The sequence below is a fragment of the Pavona decussata genome, unplaced genomic scaffold (genome assembly GCF_977016875.1).
Source record: "Pavona decussata unplaced genomic scaffold, jaPavDecu1.1 SCAFFOLD_106, whole genome shotgun sequence".
Lineage (NCBI taxonomy): Eukaryota > Metazoa > Cnidaria > Anthozoa > Scleractinia > Agariciidae > Pavona > Pavona decussata.
This window is the reverse complement of record NW_028145520.1, coordinates 1138104-1152195: the sequence shown is the minus strand read 5'-3', so window position 1 is coordinate 1152195 and position 14092 is coordinate 1138104. Positions and strand designations below refer to the sequence as shown.

General features: G+C 38.2%; 1 protein-coding gene across 1 annotated transcript; it reads left to right on the top strand.

Moving 5' to 3' along the window:
• On the top strand, positions 1–12226 carry LOC146471135 (uncharacterized). Its single transcript, XM_085121188.1, has 4 exons — positions 1–151; positions 2240–2341; positions 8736–9485; positions 9603–12226. The coding sequence occupies exons 1-3, from the start codon at positions 38–40 to the stop codon at positions 8874–8876; spliced, it is 357 nt and encodes a 118-aa protein (XP_084977314.1). The 5' UTR covers positions 1–37; the 3' UTR covers positions 8877–9485; positions 9603–12226.
• The last annotated feature ends 1866 nt before the right edge of the window (positions 12227–14092 follow it).

Here is a 14092-nt window from a genome sequence, read left to right as displayed (position 1 = left end):
TCTAATGTAGGTGACGTCATAATGGCAGACAGTTGGCATGCGGCCTAAAGGCATAGAAGTACCGAATAAAAATTCATTGCCGAGTTGGAATATCGAACAGAAATATTCTCTTGGCGGATTTTTAGACGGCTGGCTTGAACAGCGACGTGTGGTAAGTAATTTTAACGCCTGTAGAGATTCGTTAGAGGCGCTTGCAAGAAAGTAGTTCTGAAAGTGGATATTGTCAGTTCCTATTCTAGTTCACAGGTGTCAATGCTTGAGCGTGCACTAAGACGCCCGACTGTGTGTAAAGCCAATTGAGGCAAAGCCGCCTGCTTCGGTGAATCATCATCGCGTGTGTTATCCGTGCAGTTCGAATTATACTGGCTACTCTACTTACCACCTTCATCAACGAATAGACCAACATAGATCTAACATAAAATCATGTGCTGTTGGCATAAATCGGTTTCAAGATCCCTGAGTGACTAACTTGTTTTCCGTTTTAAAGAGTGCCAATGAAAGCTGGATATGTGAAAGACAAGAATCTTGTGTTTTAAGCCTGGCGCATAAATTAACTTAAGTGATCGATGTATTTTTTCAGTCAGTGGGACAGGAATACACGGAAAAAGAAAATCCTGGATACCGAATATGACGAGATGGTATTCAGATTCGAGAGATGAACGGAATGTAACCCAAACTAAGCACACAGTCACCGACTTATTTAGTATTCAGACAGCCGTTTTCTCACTCCACTCTCAATCATTAATTCTTGTGAGCACTTAAACATTACATACCGAACAATCAATTAAGCTTATATCGTGAGATTTAATATATTTCGACACGTTCAAAATATAAATTAGTTCCATTTCAACTGTCATTTTTAAGTTGAAAATGAGGTCATGATGCCTTCGCGACATCTCTCTTTATTTTCACTTTTTTTGTATTGTTAATTGTCCTTTACAATGTGGTGAGAAATCTGCAATCATAAGCGGCACATGCCGGCGGTGTGGGTTAATATCCAGGTAAATTTAACTGTTCTAGACTTCCCTCATAGCGTAAAATTAGCGTTTTCCTGTCCTCTCTTTCTTTTTATGTGTGCATTTGTACTTCAGCTTTCTTGCTAACCTGTATTTTATTGCTATTTAATACTGATGTCAACTGGCTGCCTGACTCTGCTAGCCCCTATGGTTATTCCAGGCAGCCAGTACTCTAATTATTACTTTTAATATTTGCTTTGTTGTAATTTTATTTTTGAGCAAGAGTGAGTACAAATAAAGATTGATTGATTGATTGATTGATTGTACCAATTTAAAAAAAACTCTAATGCTGGGCCGTTGGTTTCACACAGATATACAGAAAGGAGAAACTCAATGAAAAGTTCAAAAATGAGCTCAGTAAGCATTGTTAAAAAAGAGGTTCTCATCATGTTTTTTGAATTTTTTTGGAAGTATGTAATAACACTTTAGGGCCAAGATTGTTATGTTTTATTAAACTGACCCAAGTATGGAGCTGACTTGTGTCCCATGGCGATTAACTCAAGATTGATGAAATTCAGTTCAAGCCTTAATTGGGTACTAACTCGATTTAGACCTATTATCGTTTAGGCCTTAAACAACTTTTTTTTTAATACTCACTCACGGAAACTATAGCACTGTTGTTTAATCACTAAATTAAGTCGACTTAATAGCTCATCCGGTAAAGCTGTCGTTGAGGTCAAAACTCAAACAGGTATTAGTTTATTTATTTTGCCAAATCACAAATACAATGAAAACAAAAAAAATAGAAATAGATTTAACAATGGCGAGGAGACCTAAAGGAAACTATGAAGCTTATATTAATTAAGTCTCCTCAGTTATTGTTTTACAAGATGAAATCAAAAAAGAAGATAAGAACACGACGACGGATACAATTACAATTTCATACAATTACAATGTCAAACGGAAGGATACAATATGAAAAGAAAAGCTACAAAAAAGTTAATACTTAAACACATTTGTATAAAAACTACTAATAGTTTTTACAGAAAAACGCCTTAAGTGCTCTCTTAAAGAAGACAGAGGAGGACGATTGACGATTTTGGTACACAAGGAGTTGTAAAATTTAGGTCCTTGATAAAAAACGGAAAATTGTTTGATGTTAGTTCGACAAAGAGGCAAACGATATCTTGGGAGGTATTCTCTCTATCAACGGTTTAGGTTGCGGCGGCAAGAGATCATAATAACTGCGATGGTCTTCCAGCCTTTTTTTTTTTTCTTCTCAGGTACAAAAAGAGAAGATCATTGAACGTGGAATTTACAGCAGGTACCAGGTCGATGAATATTACAGTGACTTATCAAAAAGGAAAGCGGCACACACTGACACGGTGAGGATGTAGGCGGCGGGTCACGTAAACTCGCCGTTTGAATATCAAGTTAGTTATTTTAGGTGAAGTTTTGTGTTGTGGATCAAAATGTTTTGCGTGCCTGCTCTCAAACACATCGTGCGACGGAAAAGAAGAGGATTTTGGCTTTTGTAAGTTGATCAAAAATTGCTCTTCAACCAGCAAAGTTCAAACTTTACCGGGAAGCACTGATAAGCACAAAAACAGTAATAACAAGAACTTGACCCATAACGGTTAGAAGAACTATTTTATACCATTAATGTATGATTGGTGTGAATGCATATGAAGTTATGGCACCAATGTTGTTGAACAGACACGCTATAAAATCGCCTATAAATTAAGGTATTCTCTCAGCACTCTACGATATTTTATTATGAACGTTTGTAAAGTATCGAATTGTCCTCCAAATGTTAAACAAGTCTGTACGAGTCTTGAAAGAGCGTATCATGAGAAAACCAGGCAGGACCAAGCATGAGGTGATTATACTGAAATCACCGATTTGGCTCAAACTTTACTCTGTAACTCCATTTCTTTCAACATTAAGAAATGCAGAACGGTCACATATTAGTGCCGTTTTTCGTTCTCTCTTGTCACATTTGGAATGTACAACCTGATAACTTACGCGGAAATGATGTTCCCCTTCAATCTTTCAAAAGAATGCTGATGGAATACTACAATTATTGCATTCGTTAATTTTTATCAAGACGATATATGATCGTGGAGGATTGTCTACCCTAAATGCAACGGCGCTCGCAGTTCGGATGCGGCGGCCGTGGTGTTGTTTCTAGTCTTTTTTCATTAATGATGTCAGATGTGATCCAAATGTTTTATGTATTACTTTAAATGTTAGGGGACCACTGTAATTGGCTCTTGCTGTAGTGGCTCCCCTGCCTGAGTGTCTTCTGTGTATCTTTTTCAAGACAAAGCTCAATAAATAAAAGAAAAACTTGGCACAGAGGTTGAGTACTGTCACTGTACATTAACGTATTAAAACAACAGATCGAAATACTTTGTTCTTTCGCAGTCGTGGGAGACCCTCGAGAAAAGAGGCATTTGGGCCCAAATTTATGCATATTAATTAGTTATCTGTTTTGAATAGTCAGAGCAAAAGATTGGCGGTATGGGAATAAAAACTAGTAAATCATTCTTATCATCTAGTGGCCTATTGCAACGTTGGTTTCTTTAGTTTTTTTAAAGTCGCCGCATCTTAAGTGCATGAAGAGAGGAGAGAGGAACAAGCAGTTTATTGTCCTACCTCCCTATTTTATTTCTCCTCCCTAATTTTTCCGCTATTTCTACCTCCTCCCTAATATTTTTCCTTTCTCCCTGAGTTTAATAATTAAATAAATGCGAGGGGACCACTGTAATTATTGTTTAGTATGATAAGGGTTTTTACAGTTTTTTATTTAATACCTCATGTCAAAATTTACCAGTTGTCTAGAGAGCCTTAAGTGGCGATTACGGTAACAACAGAAAACTTAGACTCAGCGTGTCCCTTACCTATGAATCATGTACCCCAGCTTTGTGGGTCAATGTTTTTTTTCTGTGGTGGTAGTCTTCCTAAGTAACAGGTTCTTCTTCTTGTGTTATGCTTTTGTTACACTCGTAATGTAAGGTTATGGAGATCTTTGAATCAGTCTTTGAAACAAGTCACGGAGCCTGGCAGGTGCTCTAACTTGTCTGCTGCATCGCGTATGTGTGCAGATATGTGTGTGCGGCAAATTTGCTCGGTCAATTCCTTGTCGTCTTGAGTTTCAATTTTATGAGAAACCAGTTCACTAATGTCCTGCCAGATAGTTCGCAGCTCGTCAAATTGGTCTTCACCGGATACCTCCAGCCTCCTAAAGGAAAAACAGCTTCACTGAATGCTAGTAGAAACAAATGCTTCTACGCTTACTGTATGCTTGGTCCATCTTCAGCTCAAATACAGGTTGTCGTCTCTGTGTTGCATAAACATGTCTACATTTACAGTGCATTCAGCAAGCCATCCGAAACCTCTTCCCTCGCAACTATAAGGACTTCATGTTCTTCAGTGCTTTTGTCTCATTCACATCAAAAGAGTTTAGGTGACATTCATCTGTCTCGATAGAGAAAATCGCGGAAGGATCCAAAACTGTTAATGATGACTGAAATCACACTCTCTGAGGTCTTTGTGGGCAGTTGTTCGGGTCTCGTTTTTCCTTTCTACTCCTCGTCGTTTTGAAATTCATTAGGGGTAGTTGATGCCACTGGCTTAGCTCGCGGTCTCGCTTCGGATTCAGAGCTATATTATATTCCAACAGTCCTATGACACTGGCGCAGTTCCCCTCTGACTGGACTAAAGCCCTGGTTACAGCTATTCGTAAAAAGGATTCAAAGTCAAACCCTGCTAAATATCGCCCTGTCTGCCTTACTTCCTGATGTTGTAAGGTTATGGAACACATTATTTTGAGTCACATTGCAAAACGCTTGGCCCCAGACAATATCCTGATCGATCAGCAGCATGGATTTAGGCAACGCTTCTCTTGTTAACTTATTACAGCGACCAATGACTGGGCTAGATGCATAAACTCACGCTCACAAACTGATGTAATCCTTCTTGGCTTTAGTAAAGCCTTTGACTCGGTACCTCACCAGCGTTTACTATTGAAACTTGATTATTATGGAATATGTGGAAAGACTGCAACATGGATCAAGACTTTTAAGCAATCGCTCCCAAGTGGTGTCTGTAAATGGCACTCACTCCAGTCCTCGACCTGTACCTTCTGGTGTACCCCAAGGCTCAGTACTGGGTCCTGTTTTATTCTTATTATACATAAACGATATTACTGAACATATCAAGTCAACAATGCGCCTCTTTGCAGATGACAGCATTTTATATAGAGAGATCAAGAATACTTGTGACCATGCGCTGCTCCAACAGGACTATGTGAATGGGCTGAAACCTGGCAACTAAACTTTAATGTCACTAAATGTTACCACCTAGGGGTTACTAATAAGGCTGTCCCATTCTCCTATGATTATCACATGAATGATATTGTTATTGCTAAATCAGCCTTCACCAAATATCTTGGAGTAACTATATCTCATGATTTAAATTGGAATCAACATTGTAATAATATTTGTAGTAAGGCTAATAGGACGCTTGGCCTTCTAAGGAGGATGTTGTCAGATTGTCCCACGGATGTCAAATCTAAGCCATACACTACCCTTGTCCGTCCTCAACTAGAGTACGCTTGCTTGGTGTGGAACCCGTATACTAAACGAAATATTCATCAAATTGAACAAGTTCAGCATAGAGCAGCAAGGTTTGTTTTTAGAGACTACTCAAATTTTAGTCATATTACTTCCATGTTAAAACAGCTTGGTTGGGTCACTCTGGAACAACGCAGGCTTTCATATCAACTATCCATGGTTTACAAAATTCAACAAGGTTTGGTTGGTATCTCCCTTCCATCTCAAGTATGTCCATTAACAGGGGCTTCTCGAGCCCCTAATGCATTCCCCTTTCGTCACATCCAGTCCAGTTGTAATGTCTATAAATATTCGTTTTACCCAAGTTCAATAGTAGCCTGGAATAAATTACCTGTAACCATGGATGCTTTTCCTTTCGCTAATGGTATAATGCCCACCATAACATCCATGATTAAGCTATTATGATATTGAATTGTAGTGTAGATAAATCTTGTGAACAGCAATTTTAAATTGTAGATACCTATTTTAAGATTTGAAATGTAAATAATTTTCTCTTTACAAACAATTATTATTTATTTATTTATTTATTTATTTATTTATTTACTTATTTATTACTTATTTATCAATTTATTTATTTTTATCTCCTAAGTATAGTGTACACTGTTTTAGGAGCATCCCTATTAAAGCATTAAAGCTAACAGCGTTTGCTTCAATAGCTTTTACACTTATTACAAAATCTGAATTATTTAGAACCTTTGATAAACCATTGGTAATTGTTGAATGATTCTGTGAAATCACTGTACCAGTGGCCCGTCATAAATAGCGCATTTTTTTAGTTAAGGCCGGTGCCTACTATTGTTACAGCGCATACGCTCTGTGGTGCCTACTAATACAGGAATATGTTTGTGCGGTTTAAGACTGTGCGGAGAAAGGAAAACTTAGCAAGTGCTCTTGGTATCCATTAAGAAAATTAGGGGTGACCATGCATTTTTCAGAGATACTAAAGCTTCAATTTGAAAAAAAAAACGCCATACATTGCTTTGTATTTTACTGCTTTTTATATGCGTGGTTCGCCCTATTTTCTTTTTGGATTTCTATAGCCCTTGCTAAGATCTGCTTTTCCCGCATAGTCATAAACTTGTCATTTGCCCAAAAATGTTATTCAGTTTTTGAAAGCCCTGATATGCCTCTTTCATCTTTTGTTAAAGTTACGTGTCGGTTGGGCTCAGTGGTCTCTAGAGATATTTGTTTGTGAATTATCCCAATTTTAGGCTTTTCTGAAAATCACCAAAATAGTTCTTCATGCAGTTACGATGAAGCGACTTTTTTACAAAACAAAGAAACCTTTTTTTGCCATAGGCTACTGGATGCTAGATGATGGATGTTTTTGTCTGACTGATGGATATTTTTGTCTGACTATTCGAGTAAAGATAGCTATAGCTTATTTATATGCATCATGAGCCATAATCAGGGATGGATCCCTGATTATGGCTCCTGTATGCATACATTTCGGCCAAAATACCTTTTTCAGGGGGGTCCCTCATAACTCTGTCTTAACACGTCAATGTACTATGGTTCCCAAACTTTGAACCAAATCGGTAACTTGAGTATCCGCTTCTTTAAAATGGCTGCCCATTTACACTAAAATTTTTCTCCGTTTTCTTTTTTAATGCTTTCGAACGTGATCATGGTGATTTCAAGCACAAAATTCGCACCTGCTCCCACGTCAACGCTCACTGCACAATCCTGACCGAACAAAATACCGAATGCTTAGCTTTAATGTCCTATATCATGGATATGTTTGATTTTAGTAGAATTGATCTTTTAATTTGTTGGAATATTCCCTGCGTTGATTTTGTCATGTTGTTGTAGTTGTTGTTGTTCCATGTCATCGTGGAACAGGATTTTTCAAGTGAACTAAGACTTTTCTCCTGATACAATAGGGAAAGAAATCAGTAGATCTCGCGCAATTAATTGTTTTAACATCTGACATTATCCGCGTTGTACCTTTTCGTCTGCTGAGAGTTTGTTTTAAGTATTTTCGTTGTCGTGTTTATGGTATGTCTGCAGGCGCGGATCCACACCGGTTTCCATCGTTTCACGGAAAACGGTCAATTTGTTTTTGTTTTTTTGTTTTTTTGCAATAAAAAGATATATACAGTCGAACCTCCACTAACGGCCACCTCTCCACAACGGCCACCTCTCTACGACGGCCACATTTTTTTGTCCCGGCAGACAGTCCATACATTAGCTCTTGCTTAAACCTCTCTACAACGGCCACCTCTCTACAACGGCAACGGCCACTAAAGTGCGTCCCCAACTGCCAAAATAACCTCTCGACAACGGCCAGTACAGTTCTTTTTTGTAAAAACCTTTTTTTTTTTTATAAACTGATGCAGTAATCGACATTTGTCTTCGGAACATTACGTTTCTGTATCCATTTTAATGATAAACGTATTTTGATTGTGTTCCATTTATATGCTGCAGTAAGCATAAATTGTCTACAATAATATAGCGAATGTTGCGAACCTTGATTGTTTCGTCTTGTAACATTTTGGTTCAAAACATTATTTACGTTTTACTGTGTATTTTATCTATATATATATTATTTAAGATTGGATTGCCATTATGGGCTACAGTAAGAATGAACTTGGCACAATAAACATGTTGTGCTTCCCGAAAAAAAGGTGTCATATTACACCCCCTACCTCCCCATAACGGCCACTTTCTTCTGTCCCCAGGGTGGCCGTTGTAGAGAGGTTCAACTGTATAGAATAAAAGAAAAATCCCAGTTTTAATACCTGTCAGAGTGACAGAGTTACCGCCTTTGTTTGCTTTCTTTTTAATAATAAACTTCTTGAAAACCAACTTCGTTGGCGCCTAAAATTTTATCATCATTATTAGTACCACTAAATTAATCGATAACTTTTTTGAGCAATATTTTAAGATGTAAATGAGCTATGCAGGCGATAATAAAAACAAAAATACGTTTCGACCTCTTCATGACGCGATTGTCAAGGTCGAATATCCTCAGTTACTCAAAATCAAGGGAGAGATTTTCTAACGGCTCTTGACTTACTGAAGACGTCCAAACGCTGTTCGTTTTTATCATCGCCCTTTTTTATTTAAAAATTAAATTAAATGTGACTGTTGAACTTTTGCGCTTGTGTTCTAACGGTTACTTGCCATTTTTTTTTTTCAGACAAAGTGGAATTATAAAAGAGAAGCAGCAAATACTACGCACTCAAGCAACAAGAGCAAGCAAACTCGTCCCATACACATTCCTTTACCAAATGATCTTTACAAGCTTCGGTACAAACACAGACCCAGTAACCATTCCTGAAACCCAAACTGAGCTGAGGCTCTACGTTTTTTTTTATTAGAATTGGTTTGTTTTCATTTAACATATATACAAAGGAAAAATAAATAACCAGATGAACGAAGATTTCTATCCAATGTTTCTAATGCAAAGTACTAACCGATAGGGTAGGGGAGAAAAACTTTCGTAACGTCGGGCCGAAAAAGGAATGGGCCTCTTCACAACGATGTAGGGTAGGGACAACTTTTCGCTAGTTTGTAAAGCTGCAAAGTCTTAATGTCAAGGGGGCTAAATATCGATCTTAAATCCAATCGAAATCAAATTTACCTTATAAAAAGGCACTGTTACTATCTTTGCGTATAACATGTTAATGATTACGAACACAAGAAGAACCGGGCAAACGGAGTAACAGCCGAACAAAGCAGAAACGTAAACGAACGCACACACAGAAAAACAAGCAAACGAACAAACTGAATGAACCAACGGTATCCAAATGCATGACAGACCAGCATGAACGAACGAACAAAAAACCGACTGAACGAACCAGTGCAGCAAAGCTGGATAACAGCTAAGAGACTGATTGAAGAGCTGTTTTGTTTGCAGCCATAAGCATTCATAGAGATGGGTTTCCTGGTGTTTCAATGCAAACTTTGAACACTATATTCTACCAGAAGGAACGAGCGACAAAGTGATTTAAGTTCTTTTGCTTTCATATATGTTCATATCATAGCGGAGCTTCGCCCGCCGAAGGCGCGCGCGCGGAGTTTTACGGCTAAGAAATTTGATAACCCATCGATGCCAGAGTTTTTAAAACGTGTCATTCGAGTTTGGACACAATGGTTTCTACTAGTAGCCAGTCTAACTTTGGTGTCACATAGCTTAGCCTCGAAGCATGATATACAATACATATACACTCGATTGCAAAAACCTTGACACATAAAAAGCATAAACCGTGAACGATGAGACCCAACAGATTGTGGGTAGTGTTTAAACAATAACCTCATTTTATAATATAAACATCAGTGAAATACCAAGTGAGCTTTCGCGCGAAAACGTGATATCTTTACACGTGAAGATAACACGTTATTTTCACATGTGAAAATAACACCGTTACTATGGTTACATAATAAATCGCGCCTTTCGCAGCGAAAATGAAATGGTTTGGTATTTCATTGGTGTTTACATAATAAATAGAATATTACATGGCCGCTTGGAGATACGAAATTTCTCTTCTCGTGTTGAAAAATATGTCACTCGTTCGCGCAAAGAGAAATTTCGTATCTCCGCGCGGCCATGTAATATCCTCTATGCCATAAATAATTTATCATTCTCGTTCTTTGCAATAAAAAATACAGTGCTGACTTAATTCTTCCAAATAATTTTCTACCAAATACGGCTTAAGTTCATTGCCTGTTTTGAACTTAGGCGAATCGCGAATTGTATATCACTCCGAATTGGGCCTTGTTAGCCAATTTGGACACTTAAAGGAAAGCTTGGACAATTTCCATCATTCACAACGTGCAACTAATTTTGGTCATCAGCCGTCGCACGAGAATAGAATATTATGCAAATAAATTTAGTACACTTATACCCATTAAGCCATTGGGTCTCATGCTTTCCAGGTGTCAACGTTTTTGCAATCGGGTGTATATGTATATATAAACCTAACCATCGAGGTCACCCAATAAGGAGAATATTTAAGAAAAATATCCAAATGCCGTTTTCTGTTTTCCATCCTTTTTATTATGCCAACACAGTCTGATCTGATCGAATTTTTTAGACAGAAAATTAATGTTATTTTTCCATAGTACGTTTCGGCCACGCTTTATGAAATCACCATATGCATACTGCTCCAGGATAGATGTTTTTCCCAATGCCTGGGTCAGGCGCAATGTTTAACGAGAACAGTCCTCAACCACACGGTTGGGTGTTTATGTATCTTATTCTTTTAATACTTGGGTTTAAAATACAAAATAGTAGTTAGTCTAGTTTGTGTGGGATACTGGAATTCGAATTATGTTTTTTGTATACATTTTACATTGAATGTTGAACTTTGGGGTCCAAAACTGAATTGATCGATTTGGTCTAACAGTTGCCTAGTTCCTACATGTAGGCCTCTCTCTCTCTCTCTTTCATCTCAGTCAATCCATTTCGGATTCCCCAGCCATTAGCCTCAGTTGCCTCACTGGAATGAATTGATCGTGAGGGCCTGGAAGGAAGCCATACAGGAACTAGGCAAGGCAAGTTATTCATGGTAAGGTACCATATAGTCACTCACATAACCCTAACCCTTCATATAGCCACCCTTACCTTACCATGGATTATATGCCAGCCAAGTCTAACAGTAAATGTTTTGTAAGAGAAGTCCAACGTTTGAGGTGGACCACCTTACTTGGTTAGATGGATCTGACTGCAAAATGCTATTCTATTTGACAAATTATCATTTCTAGTTCCTCTCTGTCATATTTTTTGGTCCAAAGCTGGATCTTTAAGACTGAAAAACCCTTAGAAAGTCCATCACAAACCTTTCACGCTATCCGCACCTGGGGAGGGGGCTGATTGTACCCCCTCCATAACTTCGCAAGTATATAAACTATGACAGTGAGACTTACAGGGAAGATAGTATGTCCAAAAATGTCTCGTTTGAGGTTCGCATCACCAAGTGATGACATCATATAACGTGGTTATTAGGTCTTGATTGCCAAATGGCGGCCATCTTCGATCTGCCGCCTTGGGTTTCTTGATTTTCCCAAAACTTCGGGAAAGCACCAAAATTGAACAAAAAGTAACCAAAACCGGAACAGGAACTCTAATATGAGCTAAAGACATTAAGTACGGGAAAAAAATATTTAAAGAAATATTTTTGAAAAAGTCGTGAAGTTTCAGGGCATTTGCTCAAATATTAAAAAAGTTGTTTAGGTTCAAAGTCACTGTGAACAAAAAGCCCCCCCCCCCCCCCCCCCAGTCTGTTTGGAGTTTGAATGAAATAAGTACAGTAAGAATACAATGATCAATGAAAGATTTAATTTCATTGTCATTACCACATGTATCGTTTCCATATGTTCTGAATAATGGGTTGTGCTGTCTAAATGAGCGAGAAAGAACTTAAGTTAATCCTTGCATTTTGCGTTTGGCCAAATTATTGGACCTCATAAAAAATGCTCTGATTTTGGTTGTCGATGTGGTGAGTCTGGGCTTGATTGTGGATGCAGCAAGTCTGAAGACCTCGGCTGTGCTAAACTTGGACTTTCACTGTGTTCTTTGTGCAGGTCTTTAAATGATACCTCCTCTGATTTAAATATCACCTGTTCCAGCTGTACTCAGTTCCATCATCTGCACAGACAGAGTTAAGCTCCTAGGTGTCTGGTACTTACTCTTTCTTTCATGGATTGTTGGTGATAATTCACAGAACTATGCAAGCACACCTCTCCTTTGACCCTCTATATCTTTTCCTTGAGTAGAGAGCTTGCTTTCAAGTGGGAAGGAATGCCACACATTTCACACAGTTAGCTCAGTTGTAGAGCACCAGACTACTGCGTGGGAGATCATGGGTGTGAACCCTAGCCAGACCGACACTCAGGATGTTAAAACAACTGAGGATAAGGATAAGCCTTTGCTTTGCTCTGCAAATGGTTAGACCTTCATGTGTCTCACAGTATGATGAAATGGCAGTTCAATCTCCAATTTCCAGACAAACAAGAAGTACTGAGGACATAGTAAACCTTGGCTGTGACCATGCTCAGTGCCAGCATGTGTAACAGCCAGAAGTCAATGAGATTTGCTGAGTACCCCAAACACAGATAGAACACATGGAATATCGATTTAGTAGTCTGTTATTTTAATGACAAACCATGTCGTTTCAGGAATGATGTAACCCATCCACTGCTAGCTTTGAAGTCTAATGTGCCATTTCCTTCAATAACCACAGGTCTCTCAAAGGTCTGCCATACACTCTCTGCCTGTTTACCAATAGTTTTTATTGAAATATGCTTGTTTCCTTTCTTCATCTCATAAAACCACTCCAATATAACATCTTCGAGTTCCTCAGATAGCGGTTTCCTTCCTGCACCATCTAATCTTTTTCTTTTCTGTCCATCAGCTGTGCTGGCCTTGCAAGTGAGTTCTGCCTTTTGACTACACCATTCCCGGATCCGCTTAACTTCTACTCCAAATTTTCTTGCCGCTGATCGTTTCCCTTTCAACTCAGAATAAGCAACAGCCTCCAGTTTAGTTATCATATTGTATGAGTTTCGTTTCTTTCCCTTTCCGCTCTGAGTTCTAGTGTCACAATTAACCATCATGGTCGAACCAGTGGAATATACTTCATCCAAATGGATTGCCATTGATACAGACTCTGGAGCAAAAAGATTGAATTAATCATCCATGGCAAAGGTAAGTTTCTATTTGTAAAAATAGCAAAAAATGCAGTGTTCTCCTTTTCAGGCGGTAACCGGCAAAATTTACCGCCCAATGCACTACTTGTCATTGCCTAGTATCCCTTGAAATTCTTGAAAATTCATCAGGTAAAAGAAAAAAAGGATATATCTGTTTCACCAATGTAATATTATTCGTATCAGATCCTTGTAAAAGAAAAAAGATAGACATTATTTAAAATAAACTGCTCAGCTATGTATTGCAAGTGCTATCTATTCTATTCATGAAGCAAGATTTTTTTGGCAGGCTTACTGTCACAATTTCATCGTAGCAGATGTCATTTCTGAGGCCCGTAGCAAGGCTAAAAAAACTGGATGGAGCAAATTTAAACAAAACTATCCCCCATCACTCAAAACACAGACCGATTAGGGGGTTAAAGATGCAATGAGAACATCAAGAAAGCAGTAGATTTAGTAAGGAAAACAATAACTTTGCACCTGTATCACACTCTTTGGTACATTTTTTGCCGTTTCTTTTACGTGACCTACCACGCGAAATTTTCTAATTTCATGTTTAAAGGAGGACGTAAACTAGCAGTGTCAAATTTTTCTTTCTCTTTTTAAATTTGGAATCGGGCAGTAAGAATCCGACTGCAGGAGAATTTCTTCTGTGGCTCTTGAGAGGACATATTTGTGTGGCTTTTGACTATGCGGGACTGCCATTAAATAATTATTGTCATAAACTAAGGACATCTACATTGCTACCAATGAGTAGATATCTTAGAAAACAAGTAGTTTATTTCAACGGCTTTTTTGGCTTGAGATTGGTTGATTTCAATCCATTTTGATTCTTACAGTATTTCAGAT